The 21,285-nt window shown below is 33.1% G+C and overlaps 3 protein-coding genes across 4 annotated transcripts; 2 read left to right on the forward strand and 1 right to left on the reverse strand.

Annotated features, from left to right (window-relative positions):
* Positions 1 to 215: 215 nt before the first annotated feature.
* Positions 216 to 7,595, forward strand: LOC111420219 (trafficking protein particle complex subunit 31). Of its 2 annotated transcripts, none has more exons than XM_023053165.2 (5): positions 216 to 301; positions 382 to 644; positions 698 to 824; positions 877 to 1,059; positions 7,402 to 7,595. In XM_023053165.2, the coding sequence occupies exons 2-5, from the start codon at positions 490 to 492 to the stop codon at positions 7,498 to 7,500; spliced, it is 564 nt and encodes a 187-aa protein (XP_022908933.1). In that variant the 5' UTR covers positions 216 to 301; positions 382 to 489; the 3' UTR covers positions 7,501 to 7,595. The 2 variants fall into 2 exon arrangements, with proteins under 2 accessions (XP_022908933.1, XP_022908934.1); XM_023053166.2 differs by having other exon boundaries at positions 241 to 306.
* A 178-nt stretch (positions 7,596 to 7,773) lies between these two features.
* LOC111420221 (NADH dehydrogenase (ubiquinone) B15 subunit) lies at positions 7,774 to 21,021 on the reverse strand. Its single transcript, XM_023053168.2, has 2 exons — positions 20,793 to 21,021; positions 7,774 to 8,101 (listed from the first exon to the last, which is right to left on the reverse strand). The coding sequence occupies exons 1-2, from the start codon at positions 20,934 to 20,936 to the stop codon at positions 7,889 to 7,891; spliced, it is 357 nt and encodes a 118-aa protein (XP_022908936.1). The 5' UTR covers positions 20,937 to 21,021; the 3' UTR covers positions 7,774 to 7,888.
* LOC111420217 (cathepsin L-like peptidase) lies at positions 14,104 to 20,209 on the forward strand. Its single transcript, XM_023053161.2, has 4 exons — positions 14,104 to 14,195; positions 14,393 to 14,930; positions 19,531 to 19,771; positions 19,821 to 20,209. Coding segments are annotated over exons 1-4 (1,113 nt in total). The 5' UTR covers positions 14,104 to 14,193; the 3' UTR covers positions 20,153 to 20,209.
* Positions 21,022 to 21,285: the final 264 nt, after the last annotated feature.

The raw sequence follows: 21,285 nt of genomic DNA on the forward strand, positions 1-21,285 counted from the left end.
CAGTAAACTGGACTAGGTCTTTCTTTACAAAAATTTGTCAAAAACGTCATATACTATAAATTAACATGTAAATAACACAAACCTGAACGTCGAAATCAAAGAAACTATGAATGGTACACGAAAAAAAAACACTTAAACAACAAATAATACCAAAAACTCAAACTTCAAACTACTGTTTGAAGTTTAAATAACCTCAAAAATCATGAATTTTTGATACTTGTGCTACCGATAGAAATCTGTAATTTTGGTTGAATTCTCGACTAAAAACATATCTTGAATCATTATTAAATTGTATCCTATGGTAAGGTAATTTCAATAAAAAAATTCTTTTTACATATAAAACTATGTTAATGAAACGATCATTATTATTAAAATTTTTAGGATAAATTAAAATGAGAATCCTTCGATTCAGGTGAAATTACAACATAACCTAGAAATTAAAATCGTCAATAACGTCACCTTCTTAACTAGAAAAAGAAAGAAGGAAAGATGAGTTTAACAAACAGAAATCGTTCGAGTATTTTGGATAAACCCCTAAGTAGAGGGAAAGGTGAAATTTCACTTAGTTGTTTCGCCCTTTTATTCTCAGAAGTAGTTCAATATTGTCAAAATAAATCACATACAGTTCCGGAACTACAAACGAGGTAATTAATATATTAATAACACAGTAAATGATCCTAAATTAACGACGTTTTAGATTACACGATTTAGGAAAAACCGTAGGATCAAAATTAATCGATTTATATTTCGTCCGTGAACGAAATAGTAAACGAGAAATAAAATTGCTAAATATATTATTATTTATTAAATCGACATTTTGGAAGGTAAACACACATTAATTTAAAGGTAATGAATCAAAATTTAATTCATTTTTAGGCTTTATTTGGTAGAGAAGCTGATAAACTCGAACATTCCAACGACGATGAAAGCACTTATTATTTAATGGAAAAAGAACCTTTAGTAAATAGATTTATTTCAGTTCCAAGGGATAAAGGAAGTTTAAATTGTGCGGTTTTTATCGCAGGAATAATTGAGGCTGTTTTAACAGGAACAGGATTTGTAAGTTAATTTTTTTTTATAGGTTGGTATTAAAATGTCATGTCAAAGAATATTTTTATATAATCCAATTCAAGTAAAACCTCGATATAATGGATCACTACGGGGAACGCAGTGTTCCCATAGAAAATAGCTTAGTAGAAATGCAACTCTCTAAAAAAAATCTCTTATTAAAAATTGAACGCATGTGGCGCCATCTCTTGGGGATATTTTGAAATTATTCAGCTAAGAACCGAACCACTAGAATACATGTTGAATTGGGTTTATACCGGGTGATTCAGACCACCCGTACCAGAGATTTTTCTCAAAAACGCGATTACCTAAGAAGTTGCAATAAAAAATATGATAATAATAAATTCGTCGTGGTTAATGCTGTAGGGGGGCGAGCTAGAAGGTGTGTGGCTGTTGATGGCAACGTTTTTGAACGTTAAAGTTTTTTTACGTTCGTTTTTGTTCTTAAAATTTTAAATAGGTGTTTAAAAAATCATTGTTATTGTTTGTTCAGATTGTTATTTAATTAATTACTTCAGCATTTTTTATAATACATGTTTAGTTATCTTTACTGTAATCATCAATAGCACTTAAACGTTGCATTAAATCAAAAAAGAGCTAAAGCAAAAGTTGTTTATTTTTAAAATATCTATTCTACGATAAAACTTAATTCATATGACAACTTGGAAAACTTTTAAGTTGATGTCATTACCACCAACTTCCGGTGTTACCAGCGTGATAAAAACTGGTGCATTGGATTCTTCATGTACGATTTTATTATCATATTTTTTATTGCAACTTCTTAGGTAATCACGTTTTTGAGAAAAATCCCTAGTACGGGTGCACACAGGCGAATTTTTTAAAAATCTTGGCCAAAATTGCAAAAATTTAAGGAATAAGATTGAAAATGCAATTATTGCTATTTGATTAAGTAAATCCCAAGGTGCCTTGAAACACCTTCTTTATAATTATTGTAACAATCGCCACCAAAATATTTTAGTTGTCAATTGATTGTTTAGTAAACAGTTTTCACCTAGATAAAACGTCGGTAAAAAGTGTGATTTTTAATTGATTTTTTCCTTTACACTTCTTTTATATATTTCGAAAATTTATCATAGAACCTATTGCTGGTGATAAGTAGAATTGTATAATATACAGAAAGTAACAATTCGGTTATTAGTTTTTTTGTAATATTGTAAATAAATAATTTATTTTACGATATTTAGATGGGCAAAAAATAAATTGTTTAACATTGTTCAAAAGTAATATTGTATACATGTTGTAGTATAAGGCCTACAATTATAGATTTTGCTAGAAATTCTTACGGTATTTTGCGGTTTTACCTTAAAATAAATTTTTATTAGTGTGTATAAAGTTCGAAAAGAAATCAAATTCTGCTATGTGCTGTTGGTTTGGGGAGGGCATTTGCAGTTAGAAAATAAACATAAAGGGGAACTCTTTCACCATTAAATTGATAATATAGGATGTCCACAAAAAGGTTTCTAACCAAAATTACAATTTATTTTCTGAAACACTAATTTTAGTATGAGATGTTAGCGTTCTAAAGTTAATAATTTTCTAAAAAGAAATTAAAAATTGAATTGACACACTGAGTTTTCGGTAAAATATTAAAAGATATTATTGCGTCAACTCAATTTATTATTTGCAAGATTTTTTCCTTGAAAATTATTAACCATAAGTCTTATACAGGGGATGGTCCGTTACAAATGGGACACAGAGCAACAGTGAATTCCTTACATTAAATTATGACGATTTAACCCAATTTATCTTAATCCATTTGTTAATAATAACGAAGATACAGATGGGTAATGTTTATACTCTATTTTCATTTTTCTTTAGTAATTTTCACTGCCAATTAGCATTAATACTCTCGTATTAATGCCAACACTCTAGTATAATGCCAATACTCTAGTATTAATGCCAATACTCTAATATTAATGCCAATTGACGGTGATGACCAAATAAAGTCATTTTTAACGCCAACTAATGTTTACTGAGCATAATTAAATTTTGCAAAGTACCCTTAAACAGTGATTATCCTGGAAACGGAGAACTTTAGAGAAGATTGGTAGATATACCAAATTTATGTAAAAATGTCTGAGAAACTGTTTTAAGTTGTGCGAGTTGTAAAAATTTTAACGATGAAAAAGATGTCTACTTTAAAGGAGTTTTTAAGGCAGGCAGCGCCATCTGAAAGATAAATCAAAACTAATACCAAATTATTATTTATCGTCTTAAAAAATGGTAATGTACCAATTTTCATGGTCATAATGCAAGAGAAAACGAAATTATTAAAGAAAAGCGAAAATAAAGTATTAACTTTAATCATCTGTATGTCGTTATTATTAAAAATTGGGGTCATAAATAAACATAAATTGGGTTAAATCGTAACAATTTAATGTAAGGAATTCACTGTTCTTCTGTGTCCCTTAGTAACGGACCACCTGTATATAAAATATAGGTAGATACAATTAAGTAAAATCGCAGTATATCATAAAATACTTCATCCTTGTTAATTGTATAGATATTTTTTAATTTCCACCAATTTTGAAGTAAAAAAATTGACAAAAATATCTTTTTGGCCAAGATTTTTAACTAATTCGCTTCTGTGGGGTGGTCTGAATCACCCGGTATACAGGGTGATTCACATAAGAATCGACACAGAGCAGGGACATGTAGAGGACAATAAATTAAGATGATTTAACGCAATTTATGTCTATACTAAGTTGTACCCCTGAGAAGTTATAGGCCTTCAAAATTGGCTCTTAAATTTTTAAAAAATTCAATATCTTCGTAATACATTAAGCTAGAAAAACCAAATTTGGTATATGTTATGAGTGTACCAAGGGTATTAATTGGTAGCAAATTGAACTCAATTGAGGCATTTTAAAGGGTTGATTAAGGGTGATGGTACCCTAAATTTTGGCATTTTTTTAACCTTTTGGCGGATTTAGTACATTACTATTTCATTTCATGTGGAATTTAATTCTAAAACTTTTCTTACTCTTATTATTTTTTAAAAAACTTTGTCGTTTTCATAAAAAACTTAAATAACTAAAGAGACGTATTTCGTAGTTATTTAAAATAAGCGAAAATTCAGTAGTCAAACTTGACAAATAGGTTATAAAGTTATTTGACGATAAGGTTTTATTAAAAGCGACAAATGAAGAGCAATTGGAGTGAAGATACTACTCCATTATGTTCTTGCAATAATGTCCAAAACAATAATGTCCATATAACCATTGATGAATTGTATGTAGTGTTAAGCGGTATGTTAGTAGCTGGATATGTCAATTACCCGAACAAACGAATGGTGTGGAAAAGCCAAGGTGATGTGCCAAAAATTTTACAAGATAGTATGCGACTAAATAGATTTGAAACAATTCTACGAAACATGCACTTCAACGATAAACATTCACAATAATTATGAAGGTAGTTTGTACACAACTAAGACCATTTATTGAAAAACTTAATGAAAACTTATAAAAACATGGTAGATTGGAAGAAAACGTATCCATAGATAAAAGACATTACGGCAAACATTACGCGAAGCAATACATGAAAGGTAAACCTGTGAGATTAAGATTTGAAAATTGGTCTTTGTCTACAAGTGAAGGATATATAAGAACATCTAACAAATGTCTTAAATAAGCTGGCAGTCGCTCTTCGAACGGTTGTACTTGCAGCTCTTCCCCCTCATTCGTTATTTCACGAATATTACATTTAGATAATTTGTCTTATACCGTCCTAACAGCCATTGAGGTACTTTGCAAAGCTGGTTGCCATTCAAATTCGCGAAGTAGACGTTGAGCTTGTTCTTGACGTAATGCCGGGCCCGTTACCTGAGTATCTGATCGTACGCATTCCGGATAATACTGATGATATAGGACTAAAAAAAATTATAATTCGGGAATAACGAGACTAACTTATACTTAATTACTTATAAGGATTCGGCAGCTATAAAAAATATAGAAAGTGAGTAAAATTCATTGAATGAATTGGATCGAAAAATGACTTACAAAGGTAAAATTATGGCTTGGATGACTACCAAATGGCGGTTGTGGTCTTGGTTGTAAAACGAATTGTGGTCGTTGTACCATCACAGTTTGTTGATACGGACGTTGTAATTGTATAAGCGGCTGTTGGGCACGTTGCGGAAAGACTAGCCGCGGAACACTTTGCATAAATCGTTGATTGCGCAATGGAAATTGAACTGGTCGTGCTGGCCGTATGGGGAAAAATGGAACTTGTAATCTAGCTTCTGAACGTGATTGCGTAGGACGACTAGATGTTCCGGGCCGAACATTTCGCGGCGGATTCATCGCTTGATTCGCTGCTGCACGTTTTTTCTGCTTATTTTTTTTGCCACCCATTGTTTAGTTGTAATTTTCACCACTCATTATACTAGAAGAATAAATTGAACTTGCTCAAGCTATTCACCAATTAGTTTCGGAACGATTATTCAAAATTGGAAGTTATTCAATAGTTCATCAGTTAAAGACAGAAAATTATTTCGAATTAATTTTAAACCAACTCAAAACTACATGGCTACTGATTGCCACGTCATATTCGTTACGTGTAAAAAAAACGAACTAAAAAGCGCGTCAATTTCGAAAAAAGATCATCGAAAGTTCAACATAACCTAACTTTTTTCACCCGATTTTTTACTACCTAATTACATCCGGTATGCTTTGATGTATATACAAGAAAAGGTACTAAAAGAGATGAAAATAACTTTGGATTTGGAGGAAATGTCGTTTTAGACCTAATAAATAAAGATGAAATTGGAGAAAATGAAAGGTATAATATCTATTTTGATAATTATTTTACCAGTGTTGGTTTACTTTGTTATCTGAAGGAGAAGAAAATATGTGCAAAACGCCTAAATCGAAGAGAAAAATGTCCTTTCCCCTATACGAGGTTTTGGAGTAAATCATGCAGATGTACCGGTTTATGGGAAGTGATGAAGTATTACTTGTTCAATGAAAAGATAGAGTGGTTACCATGGCTACAAACTTTCAAGGAAAAGCTGTATCCAGTACATGGTGGTGCAAAGAAAGTAGGTCTTATGGCCATAGAGCAGCCTGAAATGGCACCAAGCTATAATAAAGGAATGGGTGGGGTGGATAAATTAGATGGACTTGTTGCAGTATGCAGAACGCGAATGAGGCTTACAAAGTAGTACTGGCCAATCTTTTCACTTCTGTTAGATGCTTCAGTTGTTAATAGGTGGCTCCTTGTGAAGAAATTGAAACCTAATAATATAAACTATTCTTCATTACTGACATTTCGGCGATACATAGCACTCAGGTTATTGACATCATATAGTGTTGGGATGTTATGACATCATATCATATAGCCATTGCTGGCAATCCGTTATGATAATGGTTATTTGATTCGCTTCTCTGAGACAGATCGACGATGTAAACATTGTACAAAAGTCAAATTTCATATATGTATAAAGTGTGATATTGGTCTACAGTGTGTTAATTAATTATCGTACCCGACGTCATCATTGCAAGTATGCAACCAATATCACAGTATTGGTATTGCAATACGCATATCGCGTATTATGTTGCATACTTGCAATGATGACGTCGGGTAGGATAATTAATAAACACAGTGTACATCCTAACTACTATTACTAAAAGTAATATTTATTATTCCTTAAAATTTTTTTTGTAAATAATTGCACGTTTTTAATATTAGCGAGTTATATGAAATTCCCGGTATAAATAGGGCTAGTCCCCAAGTTGTTTCTAATTTTAATTATTATTCAGCGCTGACGTCACGAACGGGCCTTGGTGCTGTCCACCTGTTCCTGGAATGTAGCAGTCCTCTTAGATACCATAAAACCGACTTGTGGCTGTAATGGTTTCCCGTATTAGTTCGTTTTATCGAGGTTTTACTGTACCTAATATCTTTTTAATATAATGCGATTCAAGAAAAAGTAATTTTAAAAATATCTTGACCTTAAAAACAACGTTATTACGTCGTATTTAAATCGTATTCATTCTTATTTCCTGCGATATCAGAAAATAAATAAATTCGACCTTTAAAGACATGAACAAAGTCTCTTTTGTATAACTTTATAGGATAACTCACTATAGTCTGAGCCGCTTTCTTATCTACATGGGAAGTCCATAGGTTTCCGAGTTCTTTGATCAATTCTCGGTAAAATAAGAAAGCATCTTACTACGCGCCTTTACAAATGAGATTATTATTAATCGTGTAGTTGCGATAATCCTGGAATTTAACACGCAATTGAGTGTTTGATTTAAAAAGTCAAATATTTGTATTTTAAGATACTTATCAATCTTTTTTTTTTTTAAGCCAGCGAAAGTATCGGCTCATTGGCACAAAGGAACAACTTACATGGTGAAATTTGAAGAATCAGTTATAACCAGGGATAAACAGTTAGAAGAGCGTTAATAAAAGATTTAAATGTAATCAAGATAATATATAATTAGATTTTGAAAGGAAATAAATCTTATCGCATTCAAATTCTCAAATAAGGAGAAAGTTAATTAGAATTTAATTAAAGATAATTACACCAACATACCTTTTCATCCTAGTTTTCTTTCAATAATTTTTTCTTGCGCAACATCGCCGAAAATAAAAAGGACAGGAATAGGTGGGATTTTGATTAATGATTTAAAAAAACAAATCAAAATGTCAACCTGTAAAAAAGAAATAAATCATCAATAAGATTAATTCTTTTATTTACACGAAAAAAAAATAACTTTTAAAACCAACTAACAACATCATGAATCTTCTAGTTCTTCCTTGATTTCCCAATTTTTTTAATGTCTTTTTTTTTCTAAATAAATTTAAATAGACGGTCTTTGTAGGCGATTTCGCCCCTTCGATATCGAGCTTCATTTTCCGTTCTCGATTTATACATGAAATAAGAATAAATCGAAAATGGAATTCCGGCGAGGGCGAGGAACATTATTGAATTCTTGAAATTCGGTTTGAAGTGTTCGTAAGTGGTTACTTTCATAGAAACGAATCGTTGAACTGCTGGATCGAACTGGAAAAGAAAAAAAATTGCTATAACATAAATAATTTATTTGTAATAATGTTTTTGTTTAACTCTTACTGACTAGAGCGAGTGTTTAACATAAAATTTCGCTCAAAATTTGGAGCAAAGTTTGTTTTTTTTAGATTCTTTAAGTAAACAATTTTAAAAGGTTATATATAGGTTGAAATCATATGATATTTCATTAAAGCATATACAGTTTAAAAAAAAATTGGAGATCCACTTTTTGTACCACCGCTCCATTTGCATAAAAATAAAACATCCTATTCTGTTTTGGTTTATTTTGGACATACGAGTATGTAAATTCTACAAAAAACAATAATCTTGACAAAAACAAAAATATATTCTTTAAGTGCACAGTGGCTTTGCCTAGGTGCTATAACATTCAAGTTTAGCCATCTTAAAAGACTAACGTCTAAACCCGAATCGATCTAGTTCTTGGTTTAGTTTTAGTTCAATGAGAATTAACAATAATTTAGCGCTGAATAACAATTAAAACTGGAAGTACACTAGACCTAGAACTAGAAACATTCAGGTTTAGCCGTGCGTCTGAAGAAGTGTCTGAAGAACTTGGTCGGTTCTAATGCTAGTGTTAGTTCTAGTTTACGTTGTTATTCAGCTTTAGATTGTTGAACTTTTTTCATTGATCTAAAACTAGACTAACATTAGAACCAGCAACATACCGGTTTAGCCGTCTTGAGAAAGAAAAGAAGAGGTTAAACTCGAACGTTTCTAGGTCTAGTGATAGTTCTGATGATATAAAACTAGAACTAACATTAATAATAATTATAATAATAATAACTTTATTAGTGCTCTATGCCAAAGGCTTACACACGTCATTTTAAACAAAATATACAACAAAATAAAAAACAGACGCATAAGTCGGGGTGAAAATACAATAAAAATACATTCATACAATGACAATATCACTCCTTAAAAACTCCTCGACTGAGTAGAACGCACCTGTCATCAGGAAATGTTTTATACCAGTTTTTAATTGCTTGTGTTGTCGTGCCCTAATAGATTGCGGTAACTTATTATACAAAATCTGACCAGTATACAAGTATACAGTTTCTGGTACAGCAACTGTGCACGGCGGCGTGCGTCTTATACTGTTCATCATTACTATGAATATACAGCAAACATTTCAGAATAAACAATGATGGAAGCGTCAGAATATTTAAGGATTCAAATGCAAGGCGACAATCTTCCCTATAGCTAAGTTTAGCCAACACTCTTACAGCTCTGCGTTGTAAACCAAACACATAATTACTTGCTGGACTCCCACTCCAGGCAATAATACCATAGTCAATCATTAAGTGCATCAACGCATAATAGGCAGTTTTGGCCACCTCGACAGATACCGAGCTCACCAGTCTACGTAGTAGAAAAATGTTTCTTGAGATCTTTTTACCAATTTCAGCCACATGCACATCAAATTTCAGATCTCTGGAGCTCACCGTTATGCCCAGCAATCTAGCAGGGAGAAAATCACCCACACAGTCCCGTTTAACGGTGAAAAGTGTCTGAACCGTTTTGTCTTTGTTCAAACATTCGCAGAAGTCAACAGTTTGTTTGAGGAAGACATTACCTCCTCGTAGTTTAACCCGGAGACAAGCAATGTGGCATCATCAGCGTACAACAAACACTTTACACCCTCTCCCAGGTAACCAGGAAAATCATTAAAGCAAAGGAGGAACAGAAGGGGCCCCAAAATAGATCCCTGGGGGACATCCCTCGAGGTTGGAAGTTTTCCGGATACTTTGTCTCCACATTTAACCACTTGAAACCTATCGGACAGGTATGATTCGATAAGAGCAACACTATTTAAACCAAAGCGAAAGCAGACTTCTGCTTCAGGAGAAGAATGCGGTGCGACACACTATCAAAAGCATGAGACAAATCAAGAAATAGAGCAGCACAGTACTCCTGATCCTCGTACGTGCTGTGACAGACATTCATAAAATTAACAATCGCATCCCCGGTACTTCTACCAGGTCGACAGCCGAACTGATTCTCGAAAAGCACATCGTACAATTCCACGTGTGCCATTATTTGTTTGTAGATTACGCGCTCAAATATTTTGGACAGTATCGGGAGAATGCTAATAAGCCGATAATTCGAACAATCGTTTTTATCCCCATGCTTAAAAATAGGCACAATGGGGCCCTCTTGCACATCCCAGAACTGTAGTGAATTCCAATTGGAGGTGATACTGCAGCAGAGACAAATTGACCATGGTGATCAGAGATATTATTCACGACAACCCCAGCCTTGAACCTGTCCTCAGCAAAATTAACAAATATATTATCAAGATAGTTTTTGCCCCTGGTGGGTCCTGAGATAGACGGTGAAAACCCGAAAGAAGAAAAAATATTAGACAGTTCAAAAGCATCTGACTCTCCGCTACCAAATCTGACATTGAAGTCACTCAAGATCACAACATGCTTGTGGTTTGCAAGAGTGCCCAGAACACGCTCCATAATGTCCTTAAAAGTTGCAAAATTCCCAGATCCTCGCAACACAATGTCCCCAATTCACAATCCATCTCCACCGACAAGTCATTTATGTCACCCAACAAACAGACCTAGAACTAGAATCATTCGGGTTTAGCAGATTTAAGAGAAGCAGTGCAAAACCCGAATGTTTCTAGGTCTAAGTCTAGTGTTAATTCTAATGATACGAAACAAGAACTAACACTAGACCTAGAATCACCATCTACTTGTTCCACGCTTAGGCTGATGCGCAACAGAATTTAATGGCACACTCTGTAGTACAAACGGCTTTGATTTTTTTATTTGTATTTTTTATCCTGATTTCTTAGTCCTTTTGGAATTAGATACTAAAACTGGGGCTACAATCTATCAGGCAGATTCATTATTTTATATAGCATAATAATAATAATAGTTTATTTCTCAAATATACAAAACATGGTACATTCAATTCGTCAATAAATAAAAAAAAAAAAGAAATACATGAAATTGTCTTCAAGTTCCTCTTCCTCTGCTAGGTAATACCCGGCATCTTACTTCCATAGTATTCTTGAATTGAATAAATTTCACTTTCTATTAGATGTTTCTTCACTTCCGCTTTAAATTTCTTCTCGTCTAATTGTTTTGTTCTTGATGGTAGAGCATTATATAGTTTTATTGAAATATATTTGAAAGTATTTTGTTACTGTGTGTAATACTTATACTCTGTATAAGGGTACCAGTAAATTGTTTCCATATCGTGAACTGTAGGTGTGAGAGTCTATATCTCTTTCTAATGTCTCTCTTTGCGCATGAACATATTGTAAACAAGAAAACACAAAACAGGATGGTATTGTCTGTATATTTCAACTCCCTAAAATAGCCTCTGCAACTTTCTCTATAACCCAATTTTTTAAGTATGCTAATTGCTTTTTTTTGCATTTTAAAAATCTCACCCGCTTCACTAGATGCGCCCCAGGTAAGTATGCGCCATACTATGAAAGTACGCAAAATATACATTCGTTCTTTCTTCCTTCGGTAAACTTTTAGCTAACATTCTTAAACAATACAGTGCCGTTGCCAATTTTCCTTTAAATTTTTTTACGTGGTCCCTCCATGATAGAGTTTTTGATAGTGTAACTCCTAGAAACATTGTATTATTATCTCTGACCTCCTGGTTATACGGATTGGAACGAATTGGTGGTAGTATATACGAATTGGAAAAATATATGATACCACCATTTGTTGCTTTGACGATCTATTTAGTAGTTAGCTAAAAGTTGATCGAATTTATCGACACTGTTCATGTTGGCTCAATGTATTTCCCTTTTTTCCTCTTCTACTACCTTTCGTGCAAACTTCAGCATTGTGGTAATTTGATAAAAGGTGTATTCTACCTTTCCATTTTTCTGCAAATTGTTTTGTATCGTTTGTGTACCAGTCGAATTCACCCCTTTGGGAACTGCTTGTCCATTTTAAAATTAGGTAAATACTTTCGAGACACATTCACTTAGTTCCACATTGTTAAAAAAATTATCAAAAACTATTGTATGATTTTTTTGTTCAAGACCCTCAGTAAACTTGTACACAAGCCTAGAACCTAGGCTCTGTCCCATAAGTTAATCCTGGGATTTTCCAATATAAATATCGAATTTCAAACAGCATCCCGACTTATCGCAGAAGTTTCTTAGGCATATACTGTTTTAGCACACTTCTACTTTTAAATTTAATCATCGACTCGTCCAAGGCTAATACTTCACTTGATAAAAGACAATACTTAAAAGCTTTTTCTAAATGATCTAACAACGGCCATACTTTATAAAGACGATCAAAATATTCCGAATCACTATTAGGCATAGCAGAGTAATGATTGATATGCAAGTGTCCTAATAGCCAACCAAATCTGTTTTGCGTCATAAGAGAGCTAATGTAAGAATCACCTAGATCTGGTGCACTGGACCAATAATCTTTATAACTTGGCCAATGTTTGATCCTCATAAGTAAATTGATTCCTAAAAAGGTATTTATTTATCCGCACGTCGTACTCCTGTAATGTTTTCTAGTATGCATTTGTTCTTCAAGTTTGCCTGAAAAATCGGATTTGAGCTGGTTATTTTATTGATAACTGTAGTTATTTTTTTTAATTCTTGCTTGAAGTATAGATAAAGGTTTCTTGTCATCTGAATCATTTTCACTGGAATAAATATCTTCATCTATTTCAATTTTCGCGGCTGCGAAAGTAGGAAAATAATTTTGAACTGGTGGTCTACATTATAGATCATTGCGTTAGTTGGGTGAAAATTTAGGTGATTTATTTTTTGTACCACTGCACCAGTAAGAGTTAAAACAACTTTTAATCAACATTTTCTTAGTATTAAGATATGTGCAATTTATTTTGAAATGTAAATATCTTTAACCTTTACGTATTTAGTTTCTAGACACAAGTTTATTTTAACAAGATAAAATTATTTTTTTTTACCTTTCTTCTTCGAAAGTTTTTACTATTTAAACGATTCTACCGGTTTCAACGTAAAATGTTACAACTTCAGGAAATGACGGACATGATTTGTACAATAAGACAATTCCGCCCAGTCCAGCTCTCATTTACTGCTAAACAACTCCTTAGAGACTGGGCAAATTACTTTTCTCTTTACCACTGAATACCTTATAAAATTTTTAGTTAACATGTGGTGCATGCATTCCATGATTCATTTTAAGTTGCAATTCTTGAAATGACGTGTGGATTCGTCGAAATCGGTCAAAACCAAACTCAACAAATACCATCGAACATAATCATCGATAAGTGCAGAAATATTTGCGTTTTATTTATTAATCATGATGATAAGAAACTAAACTAAATAAAGATTTAACAAGAAATTACTGTTTGTAGCCACTAAACATATCGCAACACAAATGATAAAGTCTTTATATACTCGATTTGCACAACTCTTAACGACATCATTTAAATAACGTCAAACGACGTAATTTAACAACCAGCCAAGAAAATCTTCCTTTATCAACATTATTTTTGGATTTTTTCATGAATAATTAATGAATTATTTAAATACTCGAGAAAAGGCATTGAATAGACACAAGAGGATTTTTATTTATCGTTCAAACAGCCTTCTTTTTCAAGAGACTCTTGACACCTACATATAATTTATAATAAGCTTAAAAGTTATAAAGAAATATTTCGACATTGAACTTTAACACCAAAATCTTTTTATTATTTTTTCTTTTTTTCTGTTTTATGTAAATGCGAATGAACTTTTAATAATAATGATATTGAAAAAAAAAAGGGGATTTTTTTCCCTCTTTGAAATAGTTTTAAATAATGAAGAGTCATCGATAGGTTTACCTTTTAAAGACTTGTTTATAAATTAAAAAAATCGGCCAGTTTTGCGACTATTATTTGAATGTCAATGGGATTGAAAACCCCACTGCTTCGAAAAATTACGTAACTCATTCGCTTCTTCTCATTTTTTTCCATGCCATCAGAAATTTACTTATATAAGTTTCATCACAACCCAAGAGAGTCTTTAGTAACGATTTTCTCTTCACTTGAAGATAATTTCTCAATTTAATCAATTAAATCATAAATAATAACAAGAAATGTAAGTATAATTACGAAGGCTTTCACGGCCTTATACGAGTGAATTACCAATTACGAGTGAATTGAACTAAAATTAGAACTAATACTAGAAACACTTCGAACTAGTGTCTGAAGAAGGTCTGAAAACCCGAAAGTTTCTAGTGTTAGTTCTAATTTTAGTTCAAGAAATCTATGTAGTAATCAAAAAAAAAAATTTAGGGTTCATCTATTTCCCATATTAACCCTTCTTTTAACTCCAACTCCAATAATATCCATACAAAGACACTTCAACATTGAAACAACAAACCATAAATTAATTCTCACCCATGGAACTCATCCAAATTTGGAAACCCACGACAGAAAAATCGAAGATACCCTCCTATTAAAAGAATGGATTTTCTTCAAGACGTCATTTAACAAAACCTATCCAACTCTTGAAGATGAAAATTTCCGAAAAGAAGTCTTCTTTGAGAATCGAAAAAAAATCACCAAATTCAATCAAGATTACTCATTCGGACATTCGAAATTCGTACTACAAATAAATCCAACAGCCGATTTGTTAACTCACGAATACAACGACGTTTATAACGGTTATGGAAGACCGGCGAAAAGAAACGGAGGACACAAAGATAACCCAACCACTTATATTCCAAGTTTAAACGTGCTTTTACCGGAAAATTTCGATTGGAAAGATTTGGGGGGTGTTACATCGGTTAAAAATCAAGGAAAATGTGGTGGATGTTTTGCTTTTAGTGCGGTAAGTAATAAAAAAACTAACAGCTTAGAGCTAACACTAAAACTAACACTAGACGTAGAACTAAAAACATTCAGGTTTAGCCTTGCGTCTCTTAAGACGGCTAAACCCGAATGTTTCTAGTTCTAATGTTAGTCTAATTTTAGATCAATAAAAAAGTTCAACAATCTAAAGCTGAATAACAACGTAAACTAGAACTAACACTAGCATTAGAACCGACCAAGTTTACCTATGAAGATCGAATAGAGCAACTTATCATCTGTTCACTATCTTGTTACATGCTTTGTCTATCGAGACCAATTATTAACGTCATATTTGCATAGAAACACTCAAAAAAATGTTGTACCAAAAACTAAAAATAATTCACAAGTTGCGGATACTTTGTTTCTGGCATCAATTTTTGAAACTCGGAATTTGCCCCTCTTTTTAAGTATTTCACATCCTCCCAGATCTCCTTAGTCGTCCTTTTCCGTGGTTCCCAAACTTGTTTTACTTGCCATTAGCCCTCAAATAGCTCTCAATCCCCTCTAAAGTCTTTGAGCGTCTTGTTTACGATCTTATTATGTATAGTGTTAAATCATCTGTAATCCTTGAACAGCATGGCTTCTACCGAGGCAGGTCAGTGGAATCTAATCTAATCTCTTATTCCAACTTTTTACTAAGCTCTCTTGATGACAATTGCCAGGTAGACGCCATATACACCGATTATAGCAAGGCGTTTGATAGAATTGATCATGGGATCCTTTTAACTAAACTTGCTAATTTTGACATTCCAATTGGTTTAATTTCCTGGATTTCATCTTACATCTAAGGCAGATCGCAGGCTGTTAGCATAGGTAATTACCGCTCTGCATTTAGAGATATTTCTTCTGGCGTCGCTCAGGGTAGTCATCTGGGACCGCTTTTCTTTCTACTCTACATTAACGATATCCATGCATGCTTTCACCATTCAAATTTTCCACTTTACGCCGATGATAGCAAGATATTTAGCCGCATCTGTTCTACCGACAACTGTGTAAAACTGCAAGACGATTTAAACAGGTTACATGAATATTGTTTAAGAAGTAACTTGTTCTTAAACCTTGATAAATGCAGTAAAATTACATTTACTCGCAAACGCTATCCTGTCGTCTTTGATTACTCCCTTGGCTCAATTATCCTCAAACAATCCGAATGCGTGAGAGACCTTAGAGTTATTTTTAACTCTAAACTCTCTTTTTCGGCTCATATTGACTATATCGTTAACAAGGCTTCTCGCATGCTGGGATTTATATGTCGCATATCCCGTCCTTTTTCTGATCTGTCCTGTATTCGTTCACTATATTATGCCTTTGTTTCCTCTGTCCTTAATTACGCATCTGTCGTTTGGAACCGTCAATATCATACCTACATCGACCGCCTGGAACAAGTCCATTTGTCGTATAAATTTTGCTTACCGTATTGTAATTATGCCCACCGATGCACAGTTTTTGCCTTTTCAAATGCCGCGGTTCTACACTTTATGTACACGTTTACTGGGCCTGTCCTGTTTGCATCCCAAAAGAGAACAAATAAATAAATAAATAAAAATTAGCGATGGGCCAACTCGGGTTTTTGCGTAAACCGAGTTGGTAGCAAAAATCTGAAATCTGTAAATTCGCAAATCTCGCACTGGTTAGAATTGATGGATGTCTAGTCAATATTGTGTTCTTTGACTCACATTATGGTATTTTTTTAGGTAAGGTCGGACATTATTATTAAAAGTGTACCGTAGGTAATAAATAAAATACTTACTATAATTCAGAAAAGAATATATTTTAACGAATCTACACTAATTCAAAGTTGAATTACAAGAATAATTTTTAATACAGCGTGTTGAGAAACAGTATTTGATTAAGTTTTTTGGGTGCTAGTAGTTTCCTCGATTATTATATAAAATACCCGCTTTACGAAACAGTCAAGAGCACCGAAGTCGCTGGTATGCAGAGGTATTTATGCGCTATTTTAGCTAGCTTCAGAAATAGACATTTTCTTTTTCACTCCAGAATTGGAGAGGATCTTTTTTTCTGTCTATGTATGGTAATTCAATATATAGTTTTATCATCGTGGCTGCTGAACAAGTTGTAGTGGAATTGGACTTCTCGACGGTTTCTGATATTTTTCGGTCTATAACACTCCCAAATATCATCTACAATAGTAGAAGTAGAAACAGCGGCAAAAACAGTAGATGTAGAAGTTTGGTCAGTTGAGTTCAAGGTTTCCGTTGATAAGTAGTCGTTTAGTTCATTTATTATCCACATTTGCGCATTGTTTTCTGAACTAAATGCTGATTTTTTATATCGCGGATCAAGAAAAGTAGCTTTTGTTGCTGTTATATTAATCTCATAAACCCCATGTCGCGTCTCTATTATAACAGCAAGAGTTCTTTGAAAGTGCTTGCCTGTCTGTGTCATTGAAGGTTTGCTATTTATGGTTTGTCAATAGACCAAATACGAGAGGTATAACAGATGATAGTGATGGATTTCTTTTCCCCGGATAAAATTACAGTTACCTTTTCAAACGGATGTAAGAACGCCACTACGTCTTTAGCAAATAACCACCCTTCAGAATCCAGATTCGGTGGAGGTAATATCAATCAAAGTAGCAGTGTAGCGTGCTGTGGCAGCAGCTCCATTTAAAAACATAAAATTGTATTTCATTTGTTATTATTTTTATATTTGCACACAATTGTTTTTGAAGAAAAACATAACAGACACAAAATAAAAAGTCTGCCAAAAGTTAATTTTATTATTATGTTGGCTAATACTTCATAGCCACATTTGGTGACCCCGATCAAAGCAACTCGCAACCTGGTAGATTCTTCCCCCAGTCCGATTAAACCAACTCACAACCTGAAAATTATCCCTTCAACCCGACTAAACCAGCCCGGCAAAGGAGATTCAACTGAAAAATTCAAGAATCACCAATTCAAGAATTAAGAAGAACCCAAGCAGAATCTATTCAACCGATTGGGGTCCAGCGAACATACGCCCCGACGTCCCTCGCACTCTAAAGTCTGCCAAAAGTTAATTTTATTATTATGTTGGCTAATATCTCATAGCCACAAGCAGAAAGCGGAACCTTGAGCTTTAGTAGGCGTTCGAGCATATGAAAAGTACTGTTCCAGCGAGTGGGAACATCTTGCTTTAACTTGATTACATCCAAATTCATTTGCTTCTGCATGGCGACCAAGGCATATGAACATTTTGTGCCTATGTTTAAAATATGATACAATCGCTCGGCATTTATTTATTACTTGCAATAACTGATTATTATTAGCGGTGGTATCTCCTAAATTAATTTTAACTTTTTCTGTACAGTCTTTCACGGCAAGATTAAGATGGTATTGCTTATTTTCAATTTCGCTAACTGCTTTTTTCATTGAAGCTGCATTGTTTGTACCTATAGTCACTATATAAGAACTTATCTGCCACTCTTCCAATATTTATTGAATAACATTTGCTATGTTTTCAGCTGTATGATTGCAATTTTGTTTCTTCTATAAAATGTTCGGTCACACTAATTAAACTTTTATTACTGTCTGACGTCCAAATATCTGATATCAAAGCAATATGTTCAACGACCTGCAATTCTTCCTTATGGGTTGTAGACTCCATGTTATACTTTTCTTCCAACATCTGAGTCAACTTTTTTCTCGAAGGCAGTTCATAACCGGTATTTAATATTTTGGTGTATTGGCGGAAACCTTTATTTTCGACAATTTGTAAAGGTTGATAATCCTAAACTATCATTTGAATCACCTCCAGATTTCTGAAAAATGTTTGGCGGTACGGTTAAGCGAGTTTGTAACCCAACTTGAGTTAGTAACAGTCTAACTCGAATGGACTAAATGGAATAAATCGAGTTGATCCATCTCTACTTGCATGAAATTTTTCGATTGTGCATTTCGTTTTATCATTTTATCTTCAATCCCTTTCGCACATTCCCACATTCTCTATCTAAGCGTCTAATCAAACACATTCTCTCAGTGCAGAAAGGCGAATTATGCATTCTGTCACAATAGTTTCAAGTTTACCAATATGTAATTAAAAATTACAAGATCTAAGAGATCTTCTCTTTACAACATGAAGTTAAAAGGTATTATTTATTTATTTTCAAATTTGAAATTCAGAGGATACTAAGAATAAAATTACGAATGAGATGTTACATAATGTTTTGTATAAATTACTTATTTTGTAATTTGCCATTATACTTTTACAATTGAAACGCAAGGAACTATCACTACGAAAGCATCCACTTTCATCTTCGCCTTAAATAATAACAAAAATAGTAACAAAGCTGCAATAATATCAACACGTTAAATCACTTATTTGCTGTGAGAAACATGTCACAAACAATCACATGTCTCACACGGAGTTATTACAAAAACCTACTTAAATGTCGTTTTACTCATCATTATTACATAGTCTTTTAATTCTATAGATTCTTCGAACGCATATTATATGGTTCATCAATTTATTGTGATGTAACAATACCAACATTTCAGCGATTTAAGGAATTGATTTGTTTCTTTTAGCTTAATAATTTATTTCTGAATTACAACAACTACAAAGTTATTATTTAGACAGGAGCCTTGGAAGGCCATCACTTCCGAAAATCTGGTTATTTGGAGGAGTTGAGCCCCCAAAATTTGATAGATTGCACCCGAGAATATTCAAATTTGGGTTGTTCCGGTGGCTATGTCGACGAAAGCTTTAATTACATCAAAGATAATCCTGGAATTGACGTATTAAGCGCTTATCCCTACGAAGGAGTGGAAGGATCGTGCAGATTTGATCCAAATTTCATCGGGGCAAACGTAACAGGTCAGAAATATATTAAATAAATTTTTATGACTATAATTTTTGATTCTAGGATATGTTGAGATTCCACCAGGCGATGAAAGCGCGTTAGCAACAGCTGTTGCAACGCAAGGACCCGTTTCAGTAGCAATCGATGCCAGTCAATCAACGTTTCAATTTTATTCAAACGGAATTTATTACGATGAAGAGTGTAAAAATGATGCTGATAGTTTAAATCACGCCGTTTTAGTGGTTGGTTACGGTTCGGAGCCAGATGGAACAAAATATTGGCTGGTTAAAAATTCTTATGGCACCGAATGGGGCCTAGGTGGTTACATTAAAATGGCTCGAGACAACGATAATCATTGTGGAATAGCTACAGCTGCGTATTATCCATTAGTTTAAAATTAAAAGCAAAAAATTGTGTTTTTAAGATTAAAATAAAGTAAACAAGGAACTAAATACGTACTAAATTCAACCTAATCCAAATTTGTTATCATTATTTGAAGAGATACTGCTTCTGGTGTAAATTTGTTTTGATTTCAAAAGAATGTAGGTGATTTAAAAACATTAAAAGTATAATTTCCAACATAACCTAAATTTAAAAATTTTTTTTAGAGGTTATGTTATCTGTCAAAATAAAAAACTTCAAAATTAATGTCAAATTAAATGTCAAAATTTTTTACAAACTTTAACAATTCTAAACGATCAGGAGAGTGTAAAGTACGATTTAAAATTGCAAAATAAACAGAAATAATTAAACTGGGTCGCGTGCGACTCCAATTACGCAACTTTGACAAGAAGTTGTTGTTGTTATTCTCGATATCTAACGTGGTTTTAATAAGAACGCGTGTCAGTGTGCGTATGTATTAATTATAAACGTTTCAAGTTCGTTATTGCATCAGATTTAACGGTTTTAATAATAAAAAAATATAAATTATACCAAAAAAAATAAATAAATTACACCGCCATCTATCAGTGTCATTGACAGGTATGTTAAAAACCAGGTTATGTCATCCCAAAAAAAACGTAAAAATGTACTCACGACGGTGCCCCCTTCGTTCAATGCATGCCTATACGGGTTGGCGGATTGTTTAAGAAACTCATTACGAAGGACTAATCTTCTTTTAGCTTTTTCTTCTAAAATTTTTCGCTGTTCCGCCGTAACGTTATAATGTTGTTCAGCCATTTTTTTCGCGACTGATGTGAATGTGGTTCCGAAACGAATGTCACATTTTAAATAAATCAATTCAGAAAAGCGAAATTAATGAAATTATTAACGATATTTATCAAATTAATTAATGTAAATTAGATTAATGAATAATTTTGATAAGAAAATTAATAAATAATGTTTGATTAGAACTTAATTTTTTTGACAGCGCCGATAAAAAAGAAATCTATATTTAAATTTTTAAAGAAAAATCGTAGGTAAACAAAAAGTGATAAAATTTATCTGGTTTCGCAGTCAAATAAAACTTTAAACTGAACTTTAATCCGAATAAGACGAGAGAAGTTCTTTTCATTCGGGTCGATTCTCG

Source organism: Onthophagus taurus, chromosome 3, assembly GCF_036711975.1.
Source record: "Onthophagus taurus isolate NC chromosome 3, IU_Otau_3.0, whole genome shotgun sequence".
Lineage (NCBI taxonomy): Eukaryota > Metazoa > Arthropoda > Insecta > Coleoptera > Scarabaeidae > Onthophagus > Onthophagus taurus.

What these genes read in the sequence shown, in the direction of transcription:
- LOC111420217 (XM_023053161.2), top strand. An exon ending in GATGTTTTGCTTTTAGTGCG is followed by an intron (nt 14,931 to 19,530) that starts GTAAGTAATAAA and finishes GTTATTATTTAG; the next exon opens with ACAGGAGCCTTGGAAGGCCA. An exon ending in CATCGGGGCAAACGTAACAG is followed by an intron (nt 19,772 to 19,820) that starts GTCAGAAATATA and finishes TTTTGATTCTAG; the next exon opens with GATATGTTGAGATTCCACCA.
- LOC111420219 (XM_023053165.2), top strand. Translation starts at nt 490, where the DNA reads ATGAGTTTAACAAACAGAAATCGTTCGAGTATTTTGGATAAACCCCTA. An exon ending in GTTCCGGAACTACAAACGAG is followed by an intron (nt 645 to 697) that starts GTAATTAATATA and finishes ACGACGTTTTAG; the next exon opens with ATTACACGATTTAGGAAAAA. An exon ending in TTTTAACAGGAACAGGATTT is followed by an intron (nt 1,060 to 7,401) that starts GTAAGTTAATTT and finishes TTTTTTTTTAAG; the next exon opens with CCAGCGAAAGTATCGGCTCA.
- LOC111420221 (XM_023053168.2), bottom strand. Translation starts at nt 20,936, where the DNA reads ATGGCTGAACAACATTATAACGTTACGGCGGAACAGCGAAAAATTTTA. An exon ending in TGAACGAAGGGGGCACCGTC is followed by an intron (nt 8,102 to 20,792) that starts GTGAGTACATTT and finishes TTTCTTTTCCAG; the next exon opens with TTCGATCCAGCAGTTCAACG.